General features: G+C 33.2%; 1 protein-coding gene across 3 annotated transcripts in view; it reads left to right on the top strand.

Annotated features, from left to right (window-relative positions):
* BRINP3 (BMP/retinoic acid inducible neural specific 3) overlaps positions 1 to 25,730 on the top strand; it is a 406,709-nt gene that overhangs the window by 331,434 nt on the left and 49,545 nt on the right. For all 3 annotated transcript variants that reach the window (XM_037014585.2, XM_037014587.2, XM_037014586.2), the window contains exon 7: positions 3,807 to 4,029. In XM_037014585.2, the coding sequence (XP_036870480.1) occupies positions 3,807 to 4,029 (223 nt within the window). The remainder of the gene's footprint in view (positions 1 to 3,806; positions 4,030 to 25,730) is intronic.

Genomic DNA, 25,730 nt, shown 5'->3' with positions numbered 1-25,730 from the left:
TTAATGCAACTGTGAAGCATGAGAAAAAAGAGCATAAATATATAAATACATATGATCAATATGTAAATGTGGTAGTTTTAATAAAACTTTGCTGATATTAGAATACTGAAACTACAGATCATCTGCATTCCACATACATAACTGCTCCAGTAAAATTTACATGAAAGATAATTGAGGGGGTGTGAATTAATATTTAAATGACTTAAAAGAGTTCCTGCTGAAGTAAGAACCTGTAAACAGAGAGGGAGAGAGAAATAGGGAGGGAAAATTAATTTCAAAATTTGCTTATCAAGTATCAAGTTAAATATGGGTTCCTTCAGGGGAAGAGGAAAGAAAAGCAACAGACCTAGTTTGTCTATTTTAAAAAATACTTCATTTGTAATGGAGAAGTGATACTAATCTAGTGAGTTAACATGGTGCCTCGCTAGTCATCTATAATTTATTGGAAAGTTGTCTCCTAGCCTAATTCTCTTTGCCTGCACAGATGTCTTTAATATCATGTCTTTCCACTTGTATCCTTTGCTTCATGTGAATTAGTTTTGTTAAGAAAGCTGACTGACCATAAATTGTTGCTGGCATAAAGGAAATTCATTACCATTATTATTATTGTTGTTATTTTGTTTCTCTATAGTCATCAAAACTATGCTAAGCAAAAGTACTCAGTTGATACATACTTAACAAACAGGTATTTCCAGATTAATATCTAACAATCTAAGTACTAAATTTAGTTTTTCTAGGCTATTTTCATATGACATTAATTCGTTTTCTTTTATAAACTCATTCACCCAAAACGTGTATCTGAATCACAGTTTACTTGCCATTTGAAATGCAACGGTGCTTTATCTTCCACACAATTTTGGTAATTATTATAAGATAAAATGTTATCAGGCTTCCCCTAATCATTTATTTTCTCTTTGTATTCTGTAAATCATACATTTATATAATAATTCTAATGTATCATTCAAATATCATTTGCACCTTCTATAAATATGAATTTTATTAATTGCTAAAAACTAAACATATCTACAGGAATATTTCTGAAGATTCTATTGACTTGTAAGGAGAATAAATTTTAGATACTGGAGATGTTATTTTAGCATTAGAAAATATTTCATGTCCTTTGTCATTTTTAAAAATAAGATGAAAGTTTTAACCATTCTTGCTCTCACAGACTGAAACATCTGTATGTTCTGTGCACAACAGGTGTCCAGTAAATGTTTTGGATGACTGTTGGTGGTGACTCTTAATGACTTCATAATGAAGTGATTATTCAAGTGTCATGTTAAACTATGTTCTTAGAAATTACATGGTGATGGTTTTCAGCTGACTTACACTATTACACGTGTATGCTTTGGTAAAAGTAAATAAATTATATTTTAAAATATACTTTAACTTGAATAAAATGTGCTGATTTAGTAATTTTCAGTTTTTTATGACAAATGATGAAAAGAATTAAAATATGGATACCCATAAAAGAATAAAGACTTATCAAAAGTGTTCGAGAAAAAGAAAACAATGAAATGAATGATTAGTTTTCAAAGTAGTGGCATCTGCTCTGTGAATAATCCAAGGGATACTTTCCAATTTCCATGCATCAGTTCTTCATTGAAAAGCAGGAATTTCTGAAAAGGGACATATGGGTCTGAACAAAATGTGGGATGCCGTGAAATTGGAATTTCAGAAGGTGTCTCTTATTTTTTCCTTGCTTATTCAAAACAAATTATTTGAAGTATGTCAAATAGATGTACCCTCAAAAATCCTTCTCCATAAATTTTTGCTATTAAAAGTACCTTTTTTCTTTTAATTTTCCTTTTTCTTCTGGTTAAAATCCAGACTTTTAATGAGATTAAAATCCAAAAGATTCCAGGACTCTGTATTTATTTTCTTTACAGGAAATAACAGCCTTAATTATCATAAATGTAATTTTTTGTCAATTGTTAAAAGGTTGCAGTTTCTAGCATTGATGAAATAGTTTGGATCTGAATGTTGAAATAACTCTAATACATAAAATCAATATAAATTGATTGCTCTAAATATGTATATGTATTAATTGCAATTTATCTTTTCCCATGTGAATGGCATAGTTTAAGAAATGTAAACGATACTTTGGAGTTTTTAAGTATTGGTATTGACATACAAGAACAGGTATTGACACTCTTTGTCCAAATTCAGTTAAATAATAATAGATGTAACAGGACAGTTGAAAACAACTCTTTTGGGATTGGATATTTAAAGCTAACTAAATGGTAATTTGAAATAGTTGTTCATGACATCATATAACTTTATGAGATTATTATCTGGAACTTTCTATGTCATTTACAAAGCAGAGTATTAAGGCACAGAGAAGTTGAGGTTCAATGCCTACCATATAACTTTTGTCTGGGTAGAGTAATAACTAAGATGTGGATTGTCTCACTTGTCAAATAATACTTTCTCAGCCATTGAAAACTTTTCCAAATCTTGTGTTGTACTGCTGTGTATATGTTGAGGAAACCCAGCCATGTACTAAATGGGAATATTAGGTACAACATGACATTCTTAGCAAAATAAATGTTTTAAAGAGGCACTAAAAGCAATAGAAAGTTTATATATTGAATCTGTGTTCATAATATTTATTTTGGAAGAAAAAGAGAAGAGCAAAAAGGTTATACTGCTTTTTGAAAAAATTTCTTAGAAAAATTTTTGTGTGTATTATATATAACATAAAATTTGCCATTTTAACTGTATAGTTAAATTCACACTGTTGTGCAAACCTCACTACTTTTTTCTAAAAAGTTTTTGTCATCACAAATCGAATTTTGTAGCTACTATATAATCAGTTCCTGTTCTCCCCATCCCATCCTAAATTCTATTTTCTGTCTCAATGATCTTGGTTATTCTAGAGTATTCCTTATAAGTGGAATCATAAAATATTTGTCCTTTTTGTCTGGCTTATTTTCAAGACCCATCCATGTTGTAGCATTTATCACAACTTCATTTTTATGGCTCAATAATATTCTGTTTCATGTATGTGACACACTTGGTATATCCACTCATGTATTGCTGGACAATTGGGTTCTTTCCATGTTTTGACTCTTGTCTTCACTATCTTTTCTATTTAGATAATTAATATACCTTTAGGTGATCATTTATTTTCATGTAGAATCAACTTTTCTTCCTACTCTTGGTTAATCAGACATTTGAAAATAAGACAATATCAGACATTGTAATTATTGACACAAAAACAAACGCCAATAGGAGTATACACTTATGTTTTAAAGTGTATGTTCTGACAAATTAGAATATGATTAAAGGGAATAAGCTTTGTAGTTGAATATTATATTTTCCTATTTTAGAGCTTTCTTTTTATTTCAATATTAGTGTTAATATTATCACTTAATGATGATATTTATTTTCTTTACTGAGTTAATGTAAATACTTCTTTAATACAGAACACTTGGAAAGATTATTAATACTAATGTCAAAAAAGAAAAGCTAAATTAACTACCACTACCTGTGGGAGAAAGTTCATTCAAATATCATCATCAGGTGAACATGGAAAAATGAAGTTCAACTTAAATTTCATGCACAAACAATTGTGCTTAGTACAAATTATTATAATTATTTTCTTCAATGTATGTCCTGTTTGAAGAGAACAAAAAAGAAAACTATTCTTAAAACATAAAAAAAACAAAGTCCCAACTTGTTATTAATTTGCTACACACAAATTAGATTGTTTTTTTAAAATCAACATATTTAATGTGCTATGGGGATAAGGGAAAACACTTATTTTAAAATTAACGTGTCGAATTTTAACATTTTTTCAGATGAATTCAAGTTCTTTATGAAAAGGCTACCCATGAATTATTTCCTCAACACATCTACCATAATGCACTTGTGGACAATGGATTCTAATTTTCAGCGCCGCTATGAACAACTGGAGAACAGCATGAAACAACTCTTCCTAAAGGCGCAGAAAATTGTACACAAGCTCTTTAGTCTTAGCAAGAGGTGTCATAAACAACCCCTCATCAGCCTGCCAAGACGAAGGTAAGGCGTTTGTGACAATGCAGACAACAAAGGACATTATTTTGAAGAGAGATCTATTTATTTTTCTTAATGCAGGCATGGTCTTATAAATAGCACAGTGTTATTTATATTATTAGAGATAATTTGAAAACAACTTATTTTCTTAAGTCTCAAAATGATAAATTGTAGTTATTTTCCAAAGTATTAATCCAAAGGGGCACACATATATTAACAATACCTTTATTTTTCTTTTATTATTTGAATCAAGAAATTGTACTTTTTGTGTATGGTAGTCAACTAATAACTGTATTACAGTGAGAAGAAAAACAGAAACCCCTTCAGTTATATTGCAAGCATAGGAAATAAACAGGAATAAAATGTCATTCTACATGAGTCTCTTAAAATTGCTGTGAAAGTTTGTAATAATTTAAATGATTGATGACAGATTATTAAAATATCTGTCTCTAAACTACTTTTGGGCAGCACAGTATTTGAATGTGCAATTTAAGATGTATTGATCAACCAGCACAATAAAAAGCTGCATTTATTTATTTGAAATCAGGTTAAAAAATACATGAAAATTAAATTTAAGGGAAAATATAGGAAAATATCACAAATATATGCATTTTTACCTGTATCTCTGTTATAAAATGCTTGAATTTTGGCTTGAAGCTTATCATTAAGAAATCAATAATTATATAACTTTTCACTGAAAAAAAAGCCCTGAAAGTCTATACATTCAAAAAAATTAAATTTCGAAATAAATCATTGGCATTTTTTTACAATCATAGGATTTGGGATATTCAAAATTGATGCAATATCACTACAATCTTTATGTTGAGAACATTGTCATTGTCCCCAAAAGAAACCCAATACTGATTAGCAGTCATTCTCCTAGGCTATTCGTCTCTAGAAATTTGTCTAATTACTCTTTGTTCCTGTAGATTTGCCTATTTTGGATATTTCACACAAATGAAATCATATATATGTGTTTTTTGTGACTGGCTTCTTTCCCTTGGCCTAGTGTTTTCAGACTCACCCATGCTATAGCTTGCATCAACAGACTGGGTATATCATGCTTTGTTTATCCATTGTTTGATGGAAATTTGTGTTGTTTCAACTTGTTGGCTAGTATGAATAATGGTACTATGATCATTCGTGTACATTCTGTTAATGTGGACATGTTTTCAATTATTTTGGGTGTATAACTAAGAGTGAAGTTGATGAATCATAAAATAACTGTATAGTTAACATTCTGAAGTGCTGCCAAACTGTTTTCCAAGGTGGCTGTGCCCTTTACTATATCCACCAGCCACGAGTGACAGCTCCAGTCACGCCACCGCCTTCCCAACACTTGTTTTGTCTGTTCTTTGGATTACACTCATCTTAGTGGATGTGAAGTGCTATCTTTTTGTGGTTTTAATTTACATTTTCCCAGTGACTGTTGAGGCTGAACATCTTTTCATGGGCATATTGTCCATTGTGTATCTACCTTGGAGATATGGTTTTTCAAATTCTTCACCCATTTTTAAATTGATTTTTATTTCAAAATTGATTCATAAGACTTGACTTTGATGGTTCTGTTTAGTAAGTACAACTAGAGCTGGATATATACATACATCAGAAGCTCAGGGGAGATTTGAGCAGGCCAGATGGCAGTCATCAATGCACTTGAAACCACAAGATCTGAGTATAATACCATGGAAAATGTGTACACAGAACCTGAAAATACAAGTAAGGAATGCGTAGAGAAATGAAAATTGCAAATGAGTGTATAGTGGGGTACAATATATCACAGTGCCCACACTAATTTCTAGTAAAATGAATAAGAGTTGAACATTAAAATATGCTGCAAAGGTGTAGGATTTATAAAGAAAATATGAAACAATTCAAGTTGGATGTATACAGAATGAATAAACAAGGAGAATAAGATAAAGATGTATTATATGGAACAAAATCCAAAACTTCTAAATTAAATAAATCAAAGATTGCAGAGGCTCTTCTTGACTGTTTTCATATTAGCATAACTCATATGTTGACTATTACTTACCTCACACACATACACAAAATGCAGAAGTCTTGATAGGTGAAAGGTTTTATTGAATTTGGATTTTTCCCATCACCTTTTTCATTTATTAGGAATGTGAGATTTTGTTTCTGTTGTGCTTTTATTTTTTCGCATTTTAATAGAATAAAATCAAATAACATTAAGGAAATAAACAAAATATACACTATAATCTGTTAGTAGGATTAGTTGAAAAAAGGTTGGATCTTTGTGGGGTATATATATTTAGAAACTTTTGAAAGAAGTGAATAAACAATACTTCCATTTGAAATTATATTTTTTGTCTTGCCTTTATAGAACTTTTCTCAGCTTATTTCTTGAATCCATTCCACTCTATGAATTGGCTTTTAATATCTGTGATTCTAAAATCTGGAAGAATAACCCAAAACAAGCAGAATAAGACCTACAAAGTAAACCTCCACTAATAAGATGATTTCATGACACTTTCTGTTTAATGGCAGGTAGTTGAAGTTTTTCTTTAAAATACAAAGTGTAATTCTTCCTTGATAAAACTTGACACTCAGATTAATCTCCCAGGCCCGCACTGCCACCACTATTCCTTTCTTGAATTCAGGCGATATCAAAAGAAGAATGAGCTTAAGCCTATGTTATGCTTTATCTGAGAACTATCCCATGCAATTCCTATGTATGCTAATCCATGCAACATGGATTAGCGATTCCGAAAGCACCAAATCCTGCTCCCCACCTCTTTTTGTATCAGCCTATGAGGTAAGAGTGCTTTTTACATTTTAAGTTGCTGAAAAAAATTTAAAAAAAAGAATAATACATTTTGATCAGTGAAAATTGTATGGGAGTTACATTTTAGTGTGCATTTTAATTCAAATGCCATGTCAAATTAATATCCAAATAATGAGGCCAGGCCCAAATGTTTGCACATTGTCCATGGCCACTTACCCTCTACACCTGCAGAGATAGTATAGACGCCACATAGTTGTAGGGTCTTCAGACCCTGCAACATTTGTTATCTACTTACCTGCAGAAAAACTTTGCCAGCCCTGTTCTACTATAATATGTACTCTACCTTAAAGAATGTTTTTGAGTGTTTTGAGAGTATTTTAATTCATTTATCATTGAAATCTTTTGTTATACATATGATGTTAAATACAGAATATTGTAACTTTAGTGTGCATAATATGTAAAGTTTTTACAACTAGATTGAAACCTGAATCCTGAGTGTTCATGAAGTAATGCTGAATATCTCAGAAACAATTAGTGTTTATGTAGTATATGTATATGTATTGAATATATGTAATTACTATATATAATATATTTATATAATGTATATATAACATTAATATAGAGATAAGTATAAATTTTTATACATATATTTGTTTATAAGCTACCCAGTGGTTTATATATATATATATATATATACACACACACACACACACACATTATACACACACACACATACATATGCATATATATTTTTTTTAATTAATGTAGCACCTATTGGAATAGTCTAAAGTACTATGTATCAAAGTACTTTAATTCAAATGCCATTTCAAATTAATATCCAAAGACAAAGTTAGATTATAAGTCAGTCAGCTTTCCCATCTTATTCCTCCTACACCTGATCTCCTCCAATTGTAGTAAAGTTCAGAATGATACTGTGACCATGGAATAAGAGGAAAAGAAAAAAATAGCACTTGAGGAAAATGAGGTTGAAAAATTAACAGTGTTTGTGGATGAGGGAGGATAAAATAAGTAAGAGAATGCTGAAATAAGCTATAGTTGTTAAAGTGTTTGGGAAGGCTTGCTCTGTCCACCGGAGCCCTTTGGAAACCTGAGATTCAGGAAATGTGTTTAGTTATCTGCTGAAGTTCCTAGAGACAGCTCTCAAATTCACAGACATCAGATGCTTAATAAACATTTGATGAATGCTCTATATTTTTCCCAATACTTTAATTCAATTTTAGAAGCATATGACAATGAGTTTTTTACTATGTAAAATGTTTTCCAATCTATATAAATTGGATCACCTGTTGTGCAAGTATGCACATCATGTTCTGTTTGTTTTGTTTTGTTTTGCCATTAAGCAGGCGGATGCCCTCCTGCATTCTTTCAAACGAACCTGTAATGGCGTCTTAGTCCATTAGGATGGCTATACCAACATACCACACCCGGGTGGCTTATAAACATTAATTCACAGTCCTGGAGGCTGGGAGTCCCACTCGAGGTGGCAGCATGGTGGGGCTCTAGCAAAGGCCCTCTTCAGGAGTGTAGGCTGCTGCCTTCTTGCTGTGTCCTCAGTTTGTGGAAAAGCGAAGGATTTCTAAGGGCTTTTTTTTTAGGAACAGTAATTCCACTCAGGGAAGCTCCATCCTCATGACCTAAGCACCTCCCAAAGGTCCTCTCTCCTACCGTCATCTTTGAGGATTAGGATTCCAGCGTGCGAATTTTGAGAGGACACAAACATTCAGACCATAGCACATGGAATGTAAGCCTTTGATATGGGAGGGTGCCATTAATTTTGTGCAGAAACTCTGTCCATGGTAGATGACCATGAGGCAGCCATGTACACCCAATCTGAGGCAGAGAATTCAAGTATGATGCAAACCCTTGTTTTCATTTGATCCTTATATCCAGCGCACTTCTCTCTGAGGTTTTGTTATCGAACTTTTCCTTCTGTAATTCAAACATAACTCTTTGTCCTGTATGTGTCACCAAGTAGTTATAGGTTTATAATGAATGCAAGAAAAATACACATATGGTATGGTGTGTTTTCCTACATATATATGTAACAATAACAATATTATACACAGCAGTAATAGTAGTATAACTTCGGTCGGGTTCTTCGACTGATTCCAGTGTGTGTGAGTATGTGGGAGGGGGTCTTCCCACACGTAACACCAAGCAGTTCTCGAACACCTGGGGGTGTCAGAGAACTCAGCTCCCTTCTGATGCTTTCTTCCTGGAGACAGCATCACATTCCCCAGGTTAAGGACCCCTTCCTGCAAGGCTGCCCTCCACCCCCACTACAGATGACGGTCACAAGCCCTAGGCAGCTCCCTGTGCTTCTGACCTCTCAGCTTTCCCACAACCTCCCTCTTGGGTTTGATTTATTTTCTAGCGTGGCTCAGAACTCAGGAAAACACATTTACCAGTTTAATAAAGGATACAAGATAACAGCTAGGTGAAGAGATTCCAAGGGCAAGGTCTACATGAAGGGGCTCCTATCCTCATGGAGTTGGGGGCCGGGCTCAGTGGCAGGGGGAGGCGTTCTGGTTCCCCAAACACAGAAGCTCTCCAGCCAAGATCAGGACCCAAGAGAGCAGAGAGTGACGAGATCTCAGGGGTTTTGTGAGGCTTCACTGCATGCTCACGATTGACTCAATTCCTGGCCGTTGGCTGACTCAGCCTCCAGCCCCTGCCCTGGGGCGGGGGTCCAACAGTCTCTTATTACCACGACAGGACACCCATTTCACTCTTAAGACTCTGCAGTGTTTTCAGGATCTGTGGATCAAGAGCAAATATACCTGGAAATGACCAGATATACATTTCTTATGACTCATTATATCGCAATATATTAATGTGTTCATGGGAGAAATCTTTGAGAATGATATTTACAACATCTGACATACAGAAATCATGTATTAAAATCCTTTTAAATCATATTTGCTGTTTCCCTTTAGTCCCTTTTCATCCCCTTTCAGTATTTCTTTCTTCCTGTCTTTCTTTGCTGAATATACATTGTCCCCATTTTCCCTTTTAATCCTCCTTCTTGACACTCATTCTTGTCACTGTGTCCTCTCTTAACTGAAATCTTTCCATAAAGGTTTTAAAAAAATTCAGAGTGATTTGCTGCTCTTGGATTCTCAATTTACAACTTCTTCTTAATTGTGTCCTGCAAAATAGTACCTTCTCATTTCTGATCAACTTTCTTTTTAAATGCATTAAAAAATTACAAATGACAGATTTTTTTCTCTTTTCAACATTTTCACACTTTCAAGTACATCAAATATCTATCTGGGCATCCTTCTAATAATTTCCTTTTATAACATCAGTTAATTTAAGTTGGTTTCCTTTATTCATAATGACAGGGGAAACTCCTAGTAGATATAAAATCTGATAAAAACCTGAATCCATTTTGAATATGTCCTGGAATCAGTAAAAATAAATATAGAAAATGTGATTTGCCTGTCATAGTAAATATCTTCAACCTGGCATAAAGTTTATTTGAGTTAGAGGAAGACCTTCAAAATCTAGTCCAATAAATATGGGTGTTTCTTTTTTGCTTGAATAGTTAATTTTGTCAAAGTCAGCATAGATAATTATCCATTGCACCATTATCACACAACATTTAGAAAGACAATTTGGGAGAATATTGTCCTGGTGATGAAGGCAATGAAAAAGCCTAAGTTGTTGTCAAGTCTTAATGGTAGGTTGTATAAACTAATAAAGATACATAAATATATAACATTAAAAGCAAAATATGAGGTAAATAGAGCTATTAAACACTGAGAAAAATAATCTCATTATATATGGCAGGGGAACAAATTGGAAATTTGTGAAGACAAATTTCGGTTTCCTAGTTTATAAATAATAGAAATACAGAAATGAAAAGAATTTTAAGTCATCAGGACATATTTATAAGTAGTTTTTGTACACGCTATAAAAGTGGTCAGGGATTATAATTCTCATCTTGTGTTAATAAAATATATAACCTTTCCAAAGAAAAAAGTATTATTTTGTTTTTTCCTTAGTAATGAACAGAGGCAAAATGTGGTTAGATAAAATAATTCGTATGTGATATTGCAGTATTTATTCCTAGAAAGCATAGATTAAATGCTCAGAAAACACATTTATATATAAGAAGTATTTTTTAAGACTACTACCCTACCAGTTTAGACAAGGAAAATTATAACGTTATAGGGATTGTATCTTGGCCAAAAAGCGAAAGGCTGGGGTGGGTAGCTCATATTATGACTAGTGCATTGTAATGACCTTTAATTTTTTTAACCTTGAAGAGTCACACTGCTTGGTGAACTATGAAAACACTCTCTTTTGTTTGGGAGAGGTGGATTTGCGTGTCCAAGACTCCTGCCAGTTGCCTTCCCTGACTTATCCTATTTTTAGAGCTCTTTTGAGTCCAAATTGCAGCCAAGCACTTACTCTACCTGCAACCCTCACTCCCTGGCTGATAACAGGATTCCTAGTTTTGTGTTAGTTTTGCTATAAGCACAACAGTTTGAATACTTTTCCCAAAAGTCTATATTTGCTGAAAATTAAGATTTAATTACTTAACTGTAGACTAAGAAAATTCTGTTTTAAAATGTAAATCAAATAATTATACTCTATATATTATTCTACATATTTATTTAAAAACCTGTGTGAACACCATTTACTTTTCATCTACTTTGTTGTCATAAATAATCATCAACTTAAACAAAATGCTTATAAATGTATGGATTCAAGCGTTGTCTTGGTGGCTTCAGCTACATAGTGAAAACCATGGTGTTAAACTAAGTGTTGGTAATGACGGAATTTGAAGACTTACTTGGTGGGTATCAAAGGATCAATAAATTTTGTGATATTTAAATAATGGATCTGTAAGGTAAGCCTCTAACTTGGTCAACTGCTTGTGCTTGATTTTTTACTATAAAATTGTATCATTATAAACTCAATCATATCTTTCCAAAAATTTAAATACAGCAACTTTAGCTATGCACTGCTTCCTGAGATAATAAGCCATGACTAATATATTAAATGATATATCCCAAGTCCTTTCCATCTTTGCACTGGCCTTTGGAGAAATACAACAACAGTGATTAAAAAACATATTTTGTCCAAATTTATCATTTTAACTACATTATTCACAGTATGCTGATGTACTGAATCCAACAATGTCCCTCCCAAGTTAATGCTTAAAATAGGGGAAAATGAGAATTAAAAGAGTTTATAATTTTTTTGTAGGGCTACCTTCACTTTTATTTACATTTTATCCTGTCACTACTCCTCCTATATCCTCAAGTAGGAAAATCAAAATTGTCTCACAAGGGTTCCTATTTCCTAACACCAGATATGATGTTCAGATGGCCTTCAAAAAGCATTCTGCTGCTGTATATGCCTTCAGTGTAGTTTTTCTGTTACCTTAGTGAAAAATCCTTTGGATGAAATCGTCAATGATGATTTTGATCAAGAAATATCAAGATTTTTGGCCTCAGGACTCTTTATAACTTTAAAAATTATGGGAAAATCTAAAGATTTCTCTTTTGTTTTGGGGAAATAAAAATCTATGCATTTATGTATATATATATGTATGTGTGTTTACATACATGCATACATTTATATCAATATTTACTATAGTAAAAATTAAAACAAATTTGAAAACATATTAATACAATTAAAAAGAACAGTAAGCTCTTTTCATGTTAATATTTGTAACATTTAAATTTTAATGATTTTTGCGCATTTCCTCAATGTTAACATAGCTGAATTCTCATAGCTTCTTCTACATGCAATCTGCTGCATATTGTAGTTTTATAAACTCACACAGATTTATTGCAGAAGTATTATAATTGTCTTTTCAGATAATCATGGATATTACTCTTTTATACTACACCAAAATTCAACAAATGGTAGGTTCTTAAAAGTTAGTTGTAACATGGAATCTAAAACCATGTGATAACATTTGAAATCTCTTACGTTAAATTATTTGGTCTATCTTGAATTTTAAATGGATCTCTATCCATGCATAAAAATAATGTGCTGTTCATCTGGAAAATATTGGTTCACATAGTTATAAACATTTTCAAATGTTGACACGTATCATAAAATAACAATACATTTCAACCTTTAATATCATCATTGAGTTCATGAGAAAAGTCTTCACATATTGAGAAGCTATCAATTTCATAGTGGTAGATACAGGTTCTCCAAATTTCTAATTTTTATTCAAGAGCTATAACTTTAACATTAATTAAATGTGCCTTGTCTTGAAGTTGTAGGCTTATTTGTTTCAGTTTCAATAACAGATCTGCCAAATATCCAAGTCTGTCTGGATAACCAAAGTTTGTCTGCCCATCATTCTTTTACATAAAAATGGTTTGCCATGAAAAAGTGCTTCCGTCAGCTTCTGTCTGAAACAGTTGCACAAATGTTCTGCCTTAAAGTTCACTGTGTAGCACAAGTGCTTTATTTATAGGTCCATTCTGTTTTGACACATGGATTTATACTGAATGCTAAGATGCTATAAACATTTTTTACTGCTTCACCAATAAGCTTTTTTTTTACTGTTTCACCAAGAACATTTTTACATGAAACCTGCTTTCTTTTTGTCTAACAAGTATGCAGCATAAATTAATAATATATGACTACTAGTACAGCAATTTAGTTCAACTGCCTTGATTTGCACTAAGTCTCCAGCAATCATGTAGCCACCATTGCTTTTGGCACCACCAATAGAAATGTTAACATCATGACAAAGAAAAACAAGGTCTTGGTATTTCTGTGAAATAGTTTTCATCTTCTGTATCCTCTGGTAGGATCTAACCTCCAGTCCCTACTGCCCATGCACAGACCTCTGTGGACTACTCTCAACCACCTAATAGATCTTGAAGATAAATCGTGGGGCTACAACAGAGATTACTTTCCCTCTTCCTTTACCTCTCTTAGTCCCTTACTGTTGTAACCCCTGGTTTTAACTGAGCACATACTGCACCACACCTCTCAGCCTCCCTTGAAACCTAGGTTGGATAATTCAGGCCAAACAGATGTTAATGGACAGCTATGCAGGAAACTTCTGATTTGAGTCCTTAAAGCAACAGTGATTTATTCCATCTACCTTCCCTTCTCCTGGCTAAGATGCACCCGTGACAACTAGAACTAAATCGAGACGTAAATAAACTTGTTAAGAATGGTGAAGCTACCGCTTCAGTCCTGGATTGTTTATGATTGTCCTGTTATTTGAGAGAGGAATAAAATCACATTCTTTGTAAGCCAGTATTATCTGTAGCCAAACTTGTATCCTAACTAATAAAAGGAACTCAACAAATGGCCTTCCAAATCCTGTAATAGTGTAGAATCTGTGACTTAATTAAAAATGATATTTATATGATTAATAAAAATGAATTTCACTGAGAGCAGTTTTATATGAATCTGTATGGAAACATCATGATATTAATTTTCCTTATATTTCTATGTTACAAAATATTTTTAAAAATTTTAATGTGTATCAGCCACTCCATGATGGCACATAGGCACATGATAAGTAATCACGAAGCAGTAAATTAGGGTTTAATATTAACATATATCCAATGTGTTATTGAGAAATTTAGAAAATACAGCAATTTTAAAGTGAAAATGCAGCAATTATAAAGTATCTGGCATGTGGGAGGTGCTTAAATAATTATTACTTAACATTTCCAAAACAGAAAACACTACTTTTTATGTGTAGGGCACTTCTGAAATATTAATCAGTTTTCTACAAAATGGGTTTTCCTGTGTTTCATCATCAAAATAAAATTTGTCATAAATATAATGGCATAAATGCTATGAGAAACACATTGTTAGGTGTATAGAACAACACATAGACTACATTCTGATTCAAGGGATCTAGGGAGATAAATTTTCATGGAGAGAAGAAAAAGAAAAAAATATAGCAGGTGTGCCCCACCTTCTTGGTACAGAGCCACTTGTAAATGAATTCAGTCTGTCTTTCCCCTCATGACACTACTTCCACTTAATTATTGATGAAGCTTCTACTTCAGTTTTCAAGCCTGTCAAGTGCCTTTATCCTTTCACTATAACAAACCCATTTTGACCTTCAGCTCAGAAATCATTTCATGATCTTCTAATTTATTAGATCTTGATAAATGTTAGCTGAAAATCATTATTTAAAACTAATTCATACTTTCATATTAAAAGTTATTTGCACTTTTAAACTCATTTATTTCCAGCCATACCAGTATGCAATTTGAGGCATTTTAGACAAAGTAAAAAGTAGTATTAAAAATTAAAATCTGGGGATTATAGTGTTGTCCTTGATCTTCATCCTTCATGGATAAAAGATCATGTAAAGCAACGAAAGAGCTTGTCTACCTTGACATTTTTTCATGAGGACAGTCTACAGACCACACTTCATACAGAAAAGAAGTCCAAATACAGACCAAAGAGACACTCTTTTTCAGATGGCTGCTTTTGATGACATTAACAGAACCAAAGGTCAATGTTAACCTTCTCTCCTTTTGGAAACCCCATGAACTTAAGTATGTATGTGTACAATGAATGTGTGTGACAAAAGCGCAAATGAGTTATGTTTAAGTAAAATTATAGTATTGTCTTATTCTCCCTGTAATTTGTTTATTCTCTCATTTGAAGAGAGGTATGATATCCAAGATTATGAATTCCCTTTCCCAGCCTTATATGGAGTAGTATCATTTTGTTCATACAGTCAGAACCAGTTCCTTATGTGACCCTGAGGACAGGTATGTGCAGTAGGAGGTCATTGGGGTGCTCTTCTGTCAGTCTTCATTTTCTCCTCACTAAGGAGTTGATGATAATCCTTTATTGTGTGCCACTAATAGATTGCATCTTTTGAGATATTAGTGTTTATTTTCTAAAACAAATATATAAGCCCATACTTTTTTAAAAGGAGCCATGTTTAAGCAAATTTGGAGACTCTAATTACCACAAGCTCTGCTTGGAAATCTACAATGTTTTATGTGTGACAAATACTCTCAAATGTCCTACAGTTAGAAATTAAAAAAATATTTGTCTAAGCAAGATATTTCCCAGATCAAAAATGTTTACTTCCTTGAATAACTGTTAACTTCTCCAAATATACACCTGGGAAATCATGTACCATCATTTTGAGTCCAATTTTTATACATTTTAGACTTGTCTTCAATTGTAATATAGTGATCTCAGTCTCATAAACTATTTGATAATTCCTTGAGCTTAAAATGATTGTGGAAAATCTTCATTTTCTCAACTTCTTAGATACTCTCTGAGTTCTGGGTTCCAATTCTTGGAAAACAATTATTTTAATTTCCTTCTCAGAAAGGAAATTGTATAAAGGTATGTATGATACGTCCTACAAATTAAATGTTAATTCATTTACTAAACCCATTTTGTCACATTTCTTTTTTATAACTTTGAGCTCTGAGATTTTCATCCCAATATTTTGCATGAAATGAAATTACTATGAAGGTTAATTGGTTCATGAGGTTATACCTTAAAAAAAGTATCGAGTATAAGGAAATGAATTGATTGTTTGTTGATATTGCATTAATCTTCAATGGTTTTTATGCAGACCACAAAGTGACAATCAATATAGATCCCAGGACACTACTGTTTCTCCAAATTTTATAATGTTATTGGTGATAAAATTCTCAGGATGGATAAACTTTCTATTTTTCTAATATTTAAATCAGGCCTGAGAATCAGTCTCATTTCTATTTGATTGCTTCTGAACAATTTTACTTGTATTATGGAGGAAATGGGTCCATGTTTACTTGTTAAAAAAACTAAGCTGACATCATCCACTATAGGGATGGTGTCTTGGTTTTATTATATCAAATCAGAAGCCCATCTTATAAAATCAGAATTTATGTTATCTATGAACCTGTCCTCCTGAATACTCCCCTGCTAAAATGTTTAGCTAGTAGTAAAAGCCATGATATAGGGTTGTTCTGACTATCTTAGAGTAGAATAGAATTTTCCAATCTTATTCTGTAAAAAATATAACAGTATGTACATAAAGGAGGAATAGTTCATGTTTCCTTATATTAATGTATCATGTCAACTTTCAAACAAATGGTATCACAAGCTTGAATGTACATAGAGGAAATTGGTTATGTCAAAACTGCCACTGGTAAATATATAGATGAAATAGCATTTGTTGTAAATGCTTTCCCATTCTAAATGATGGTGCTAATAAAGAATCATTCAATATTGAATTAAGGACTAAAAGTCAGGCAAATCTTACAAATGCTGCCTTTTTCCAATCAAACTTGCTCAATTCAGTGGAGGAAAATCTCATTTGGGTTGCTTTAATGATAAATTTAATCTAATGCCTGATGTGAAAATATCATGTAGAGGCACCATACCATCTTTAATCCTCATAGTATGTTTTATAACTTTCACGCTGAGAACAAAAAAATATCCTTCTTCACCTCCTTTTATCATTATTATTTTATTACATATATTCCTCCCCTTCATATGTATGTGTATACATATAGACCCCCTCCACACACACACATGTGTACCAATCATTAAAATAGTATATGACTGAATTCCAGAATTCCTTTTCTTAAGCATTAAAGTAATATACTACTTTCTAAAAGCAAATGGCTTCAAGGAGAAATGAATCAAGAAGCAATCAAGAAAATGAATCAAATGAATCACAAAGGAGAAAACTAAATATTACCATGATATATGCCAGCTTAAACCTCCAACACTGAGAAAAATATATATAAAACAACTTTGAATTACTTCATTTGAGGCAGCCACTACAAGTTATAAAGTGAGTGAATAAATTTCAGAAATCAATGCCAATTGAAATAAAAAACCCCTATCTCACAATCCAGATGCACTTCAGATAGCAGCAAACAGAACAGCAGGAAAGCACATTGATGTGACAAAAGAACACAGGGGAAAATGAAGGTCAGTTCCTTGTGGTGGTTCTTTATTCTATTAAACCCAGAATTCCTGTAGGTTTCTCAAAGGACACAAAAAGGTTAAGTGTGAAGTACCTTTTATTGAGAAGTAAAATTAGTTCATACCCCAGGAAAACTTTCTATAAACAAATCAGAAAACAAAGTAGTAAGTATATAAAGAAAGCCTACCAATATTACATGATATGTATGTATGTATGTATGTGTATATATATATATATATATATATCACACACACACATGTACACATACCCCTTATCCTCAAACACATATTAAAAACAAAAGGATAATACATGATTATAATCTAAATATATGTAATTTTTATTTCATGACCTCATATAAATTACCACTGACATGAATAAAATTTATATATCACTGCCTGAAGTAATGGAACCATAAATCCATATGCAGGAATGTGGAGAGATTTTTTTTGAAAGATACGCTTCAGGAAACAAATAGGAATGAGGGCAAAGCTGATCAATTCACAATTTGCCACATCCTGGTGAAATAGCGACCTAGAAAGTAGATAGTGGAGAAACTCAGTGAAAACCAACAATACCTTGTAATGCAGAACCAGAGACATACTCTGACAAGGGGTTAAATGCTAAAGAGAACTCTCATTGTTAGCTAGTTAGTAGCTAACATATATTAAGCATAAACTATGTGCCAAACTCTTCTAAGTGCATAACCTGTTTTTTATTCATTTAATACAATGTTACAAAGTAGTTAGTGTTACTACCTTCAAATAACAATCATAGAAAAGATAATCTAAACAATTTGCCAAAGATTACTCAGTTAGCAGTGGCAGAGCTCTAGGATCCAAGTTCCGGCAATCCTGCTACAGAGATTGATTCTTAATCACCGTGCCAGGTGCTTCTCAAGATTGCTGAGTTTGTTAAAAATAGGGCTTCAAGCTCCCACTGACCTTTCAGTACTAAAGAATTTCAGAGCATATTGAATCCATGCAAAAACATGAAGTCATGAAATGGAATAATCAGAAAACAAAGAAGTTTTGTAAGATAAAAAATATAAACACTTAATTGAAAATTAAAATAAAGGCAATAGACTTTTAGAGAAAACTGGTTTATTATAATAAAACCTTAAACTAATTCAGTACTGCAGAAAAAAAAGAATGATGAGATGTAATTTATGGAAAAAAAAAACAGGAAAGGTACATGAAGGTCATGGACTACGCATAATAAAATTTCCATAGGAGAAAATTGTCAGATGAGAAAAAGTGTGGGAAGCGAAGTTTACGATTAAGGATTGTATTGTGAAGTGGCTTCTGAGTTAACGTCAATTATTTTTAGCTAGTCTATTTTAATGTTTCCTAGTTCACCAGGGAGTTTAAATATTTGGCACATTTTCAAAGCCAATTTATTGTGTGCATGGACACACACAAAAAAAGAGAGAAAGTGTGCACTCTAGCACCTTCATCTCACCTGCCTGGTTCCTAGGGCAAAACCCATAGCATTTGTCTGTCAGAGATCCAGGCTTCATCATCTCTGGATGAGGGAAACTGAAGGAAAACACAAGGGCTCTTTCTGGATCACAGGTTGGCTTACTGAATTCCTGTCTTTCCCTGGGGAGAACCAGAGGAACAGACAAGCCTGTCAGGCAGAAAGCATATAAACACACCTACTAGAAGGCTGGCGCTGCAGGAGTGAGCAGTCAGGAACTCTCCCCCAAACCATCTTTGGGAAAAATTCAACTGGTTCCAGATTTTCAGCAGGAAGTCTTGACATTCTTCTTCCCTCCCTCCCTTCCTTCCTTTTTATTCAGGTAAAACTAAAATATAAAATTGTAATCTATTTAAAGTGTAGAAAGCAACTGTCTCGCCAAAGGTTTCAGTCCCATGTAAATTCACTCTTGATTCCGTGAGACTAAAAAATGGAGAGTTCTTGGGATGAAAGGGTTTATACCCAACTTTATTCCCACAGTGGCAGGTCAGTCGCTAGAATCCCATTCACTCAGAGCGAGTCTGCGTGCAGCAAGCCTGTCTGCCTCTGGGTCTCTCCACCCGCGCAGCCATCCCAGTCTCTGGGCTCAGCACTGCCCCCACCCCAACCTCTGCTCTCCTGCAGCCGTGCAGCCCCGATCACTTGGCGGAGCTCTTTATACAGAGTCAGTAAGAACGTATTGTCCACACGTGTGCAGTGAGCAAGCTGACCAGGAACCTTCATTTTCTCTATGGCAATCATTCTGTCTATATAGAATTCTACATCACACCCCATTCTACATCAAAACTTAATTGTCCTAACTACTGAATGTCTATACCTATTTTCTAACCTTTCTCTCTTTCTCCCATGCCCCAGCCCCTGGGAACCACAATTCTATTTCTAATCTTTTGTTACTGTTGTTTTAGATTCCACACATAAGTGATAGCATACACTTTTTTTGTCTTTGGCTTACTTCACTTAGCATAATATTCATGTTGTTATAAATGACAGGATTTCCTTCTTTTTCAAGTCTGAATGCTATTCCATTATATATATATGTATATATAATTTTAATTATACATTCATGCATCAATAGACAATTAGGTTGTTTCCATTCCTTGGCTATTGTGAATAATGCTGCAATGAACACTGGAGTATAGACATCTCTGGGAGATTATTTTGTTTCCATTGGATATATACCTAGAAGTACAATTGCCAGATCCAGTGGAATTGCTGAATCATCATACGGAGGGACTCCTTATGGTCCCTCATAGTGGCTGTAACAGTTTACATTCCAACAGTGTAAAAGAATTCCCTTTTTAAAAAATTCTCACCAGTATTTGTAATCTGCCTGTTTGATAATAGTTATACTGACAGGTATAAGAGGTCTCATAGTGGTTTTAATTTTCATTTCCCAGATGATTAGTGATGTTGAACATGTACCTGCTGGCCATTTATAGGTCTTCTTTGGAAACAGTCCATTTAGGTCTTTCAGTCTTTTAAAATGGGTTATTTGTTGATTGATTGATTAGTATTGAGTTGAATGAGTTCCTTGTTTATATTGGATATTAACCCTTATTACATATATGGTTTACAAATATTTTCTCCCATTCCTTAGGTTACCTTTTTATTTTATTGGTGGTTTCCTATGCTATGCAGAAGCTTTTTAGTTTGATATAGTCATGCTTGTTTGTTTATATTTTTTTGCCTTTGTTTTTGGTGTCAAATACAAAAAATAATTGCCACACCAATGTCAAAAAGCCTAGCCCCTATGTATTCTTCTAAATGTTTTATGGTTTCAGGTCTTAAAACTGAATCTTTAATCCATCTTGAGTTAATTTTTGTAAGTGGTGTAAGATAGGGGTCCAGTTTCATTCTTCTGCATGTGGATATCCAGTTTCCCTTCACCATTTATTAAAGAGAATACTTTTCCTGATTGGATGTTCTTGGCATTGTAAAAGATCAGTTGAATGTAAGTGACTAGATTTATTTATGGGCTTTCCATTCTTTTCTATTGATCTATGAGTTTTTATACTAACACTATATTGTTTTGATTACTAGGCTTTATAATATAGTTTGAAATAAAAAAAGTGACTCCTCTAGCTCTCTTATTTTTCCTCAGGATTGTTTTGACTCTTTGGGTCTTTTGTGGTTCTAAATGAATATTAGGATTTTTTTCTTTATATTCTGTGAAAAATGCCATTGAAATTTTAAAGAGATGCCATTGAATCTGTAGATCACTTTGGGTGGTATACACATTTTAACAATACTAATTTTTTAAATATATGAATATGGAATATCTTTACACGTGTTTGTGTCTTCTTCAATTTCTTTCATCAATGTCATACACTTTTCAGTGTATAGATCTTTCACCTGTTTGGGGAAATTGGTTCCTAAGCATTTTATTTTTTTTGATGCTCTTGTAAATGGAGATGTTTTCCTAACATGTCTTTCCAATAGCTTGTTGTTGGTGTATAGAAATGCAACTGATTTTATGTATTCTGCAACTGTACTGAATTTAATTATTAGTTCTAACAGTTTTTTAGTAGCATCTTTAGATTTTTCTACAGTGTCATGTCATCTACAAAAGGAGACAGTTTTACTTCTTCCTTTCTCATTTAGATGCCTTTTAGTTCTTTTTCCTTACCTAATTGCTCTAGCTGGGACTTCCAGTAGTATGTTGAATAAAAGAACAAAGCTTCTTGTTTTGTTCTTGATCTTAGAGGAAAGGCTTTCAGCTTTTCAAGACTGTGTATGATGCTAACTGTGGGTTGTCAGATATGGTCTTTATTAGGTTAAGTTATGTTCCTTCTATACTCTACTGAGAGTTTTTAACATGAAGGAATACTGAATTTTGTCAAATGCTTTTTTTTCACTTCTATTGGGATGATCACATGATTTTTAGCCTTCATTTTGTTATTGTGTTATATCATGCTGATTGATCTGTGTATGTTGAGCCATCCTTGCATCACAGGAATATCCTCCCTATAGGGAAGGTATCAGTCAGCACCTAGGTGTATGCAGATTACAAGCAGGACCATCAGGCAGCATCTATGTGATACGCAGTCATACCCCCTCCAGAGAAAGACTGGGAGTTGGGCATTTTTTCCTGCTCCCTTTGCATAGCTGCAGTGACTGCACTGCCATTAACAACTTCTGCTTTGCTTGCTACCAGCCTATTTCCTCATGGAGCAAGCAAGCCCCATTACCTTTCAGAGCCAGGTGATTTGGGGGCCCATTCCTATGGTGGCAGCTGAAAGATTTGACTTTTCAGTTGTCCACTGGTGAGCCAGTTTCTTTTTTTCAAATGTTGGGGAGCATCATCTGTAACTGTCTCTCCTCTCCTATGTCTTATTATCTGTCATGGCTTAATTAAATTGAACTGAATTGACATATGATCTGGAGGGACAGCAATCCCAGGATGCTAGAGATACTTTGACTGGGGGTAGGAGTTCTTGCTGTGCTCCGGGAGCCAAAAATCTTTATAAGATAACCAGACTAGCCTGTAGGTTCCCAGGCTTTTATCTCATGCACTCATTGCTGATGTATAATTCCATGAAATGTTCAGATTTGAAAATGTTTTTATTTTTTTCCTTGAAACATCTTGCAAGTTGTTTTTATTTTAGAAAAAGAAATGGATATCTTACCCTATATTTTTTGCTCAGAAACCATGTATCTCTTAAGCCAAAATTCTAAAACCCTAAAAGGAAAAATTAAATTACTTCCAGCCTTTGAGAAAACCTATTTTGATAACAATTATTCAGGTCTATTTCCAGTCTTTCCTTTTATCTCATGTCTCTTTAGTACAGCAAGGTCATTTTTTTTTAATGAAATGTATTCCTGAAACAAAAAGTGAAGTTTTTGTTAGTTAAATTAAATTAAGAGAACTTCAATTCTTTATTCTAGAGTTTTCATTTGAAGTTACATTTTCTTAAATATAAAAATATTTTTGAGAAGCTCTCTTCTCAGAAGCTATTAAACTGCTAAATACTATTAAAACAAAATAAAAAACACACTCAAATTAGTACCCAAGATCACTGCACTTCTTCAGATGGCATCTTTTTCCAAAACAAAGATCAACATGCACATGTTAAAATAGAATTTCAAGGAAAAACAGTTGTATGAATCCTATCATTTCTTTACCAAAGCCAAATATGTAAAAATTAAAATATTCCTTAGCTGTGTCCTTCGCTCCAGGCATACCTCAATTCTGTTTTCTGGTTTCTGACTGGAATGCTACTGAACATTTTCTTCCCCACAGCTAATTATGTCAAGTATCATAACACTTGCTTATTGACTAGTCATATATCATATTCTGTGAAATGGCCGTTCAAATATTTTGTTCATTTTTATTGAGCTGTTTCTTTATTGAATTGAAATAATCATTTGTGTATTCTGATATTTTCTCTGATATATGAATTACAAATACAGTCACCCAGCATATGTCTTGCCATTTCATTTTCTTAATGGACTCCTTTGAAGAGCAAATTTTAAACATTTTGTTGAAATCTCATTTATCAATCCTTCTGTAGTTACCAAGTTTAAGTCACAAGAACCTTCACTAATCACAAAGCTACAATTTTCTCCAATGTTTTCTTCAAGGAAAAGAGTGTTTTTGTATTTTATATTTGATTTTCTCTTTTTTATATTTGCTTTTCATACTTATTTCTTCAATTTCTTAAATATTTAAAGATGTTTTCATAACTAATATCCTGTTCAGTCCTCCCATTAATTCTTTGAGAAGTACAAGACAGACTTTATTAGTCTGTTTTGCAGGTAGGGAAAATGAAGATTAAAAATATTAAGTAATACTCAAAAGATTATACAGTTGGAAAATGGTGGTATTAAGTCTAGAATAGCCTTTGTCTAGTTCAATTTACTCTACATTGCAGAAAAACATCTGTAAATACCAGTCTCAACCAAGAGAGTGTGCATTTAAATCCCAGGCATAAAATTATCCTCATTACTGAAAAAGAACCAAGTAGTTTAGCAATTTTGCATATTTAAAGATTAGGATTTTTTTCACAACTCTGTAAAATATATAATGATAAAATTTGCACAAGACACAAACCAATTGACATTTGATATTTTCATTAGTAAAATAAATTAGGTATAGTATGGAAAAACTGATGCATTTAAATTAGAAGACCTGTGAAAAGCAGGCCCCATTTAAAGAGACATGGCCTTAAAGTGCTAAAGCCAAGGGATCCTTTCAAGAATATTTATAAGAGAGCCAGTGTATCATTCTGCACCTGTTGTTAAGAGGAGGTACAACTGCTCAAATTCCGAATTGAATTGGCTTCAAAGATTTTGAAAAATAGCTTCTCTGTTTGTAAGCTTTTCTCTCTTGTGAATGGAGATTTGTCTTTTCGAAGGGAGGAGTGAGAGACTATAGGGGCATTCTCTGCAGGAGGCACCTGGGAATCTTGGCAAACTTAATGCCTTAAGCTGCTGATGTGAATAGCTTTACAGTATGTGGGTAAAGAGGCAACCAGTACTTTCAGATGAATGAATCTGTGGAATGCTAATTTTGTTATCCCTGAATTGTGTGAGTAGCTCAACATTTAAGCGTTGTTTGGAAATTCAGGTCACTTCATCCAATCAATTTGAAAACACCCTTTGGCTTTAATTTAAGAATTTTATTTCATAAAAGGTTTGTTGTGATGTTGAGAAAACATCAAAATTATGTCTGGCCCTGAAATGTCTGGTTTTAGTAAATAAAATTATCCCTTGTTTAATCTAAAAGTAACTTTTATGTTTATAGTAGGATTGATAGTTCATAAGTTTATATGCACAAATCTAGTCCAATGTCTGGCACATTTTTGTACAATGTGATTAAGTAAATAGACATACCAGATAAATTACTTTTTCATGGCAGATGACCCTGAACACAATAAACATAATATCAATTGGGTTATCACATAAAGGAGTAAACTTTGTATCTTTTTATCTATAGAAAAATCTTTACTTTAGGCTAATAAAGTGCATTTTAAAGGACAAATCAGTACGATTTTAAGCATTAGTGAAAAGTGTTTATATAGGGTTACATCTATATAAACAACATTTGAAAGAAAGCTTATGTAGAGAAATGCTTATGGTCCCATAGAATAAAATAAAAGGTACCCCGGTTATCCCAGTTTGGATGCACTTCTCCTAACATGTCTTTATCTTATTTCCTCCCCTTATTTGCTTGGTAAATTTCTGCATGACTTTTAAGACTCAGTTGAAACGTTGCCTTCTTTCCTAGAAACTTTTCTTAACTGCCTTTCTCTCCAGCAAGTTAGGAATTGCCTTTCTGCGCTCCACATTCCTCAATTAGACATAAGGTACTTTTATTATATCAATTTGCTTCTGTGTCTGTCTCTTCCAATATACAAAAAGGCCCTCAGAGAAAAAGATTGTGTTTTACTCATTGTGTATTCCTTCTGTAACCTAATGAACATTAAATACATATTTGCAAAAGATATAATACTGAGTATAAATAAAGAGATAGATAACAAACAGTACATGTAGCCTGGAGAAAACCTTAACCGTGTAGACTTGTTTCGTATGCTATGTGGTTGCCAGCCTGGCTCAGCT

The sequence above is a fragment of the Manis javanica genome, chromosome 14 (genome assembly GCF_040802235.1).
Source record: "Manis javanica isolate MJ-LG chromosome 14, MJ_LKY, whole genome shotgun sequence".
NCBI classification, from domain to species: domain Eukaryota; kingdom Metazoa; phylum Chordata; class Mammalia; order Pholidota; family Manidae; genus Manis; species Manis javanica.
This window is presented reverse-complemented; position numbering and strand designations above follow the sequence as displayed.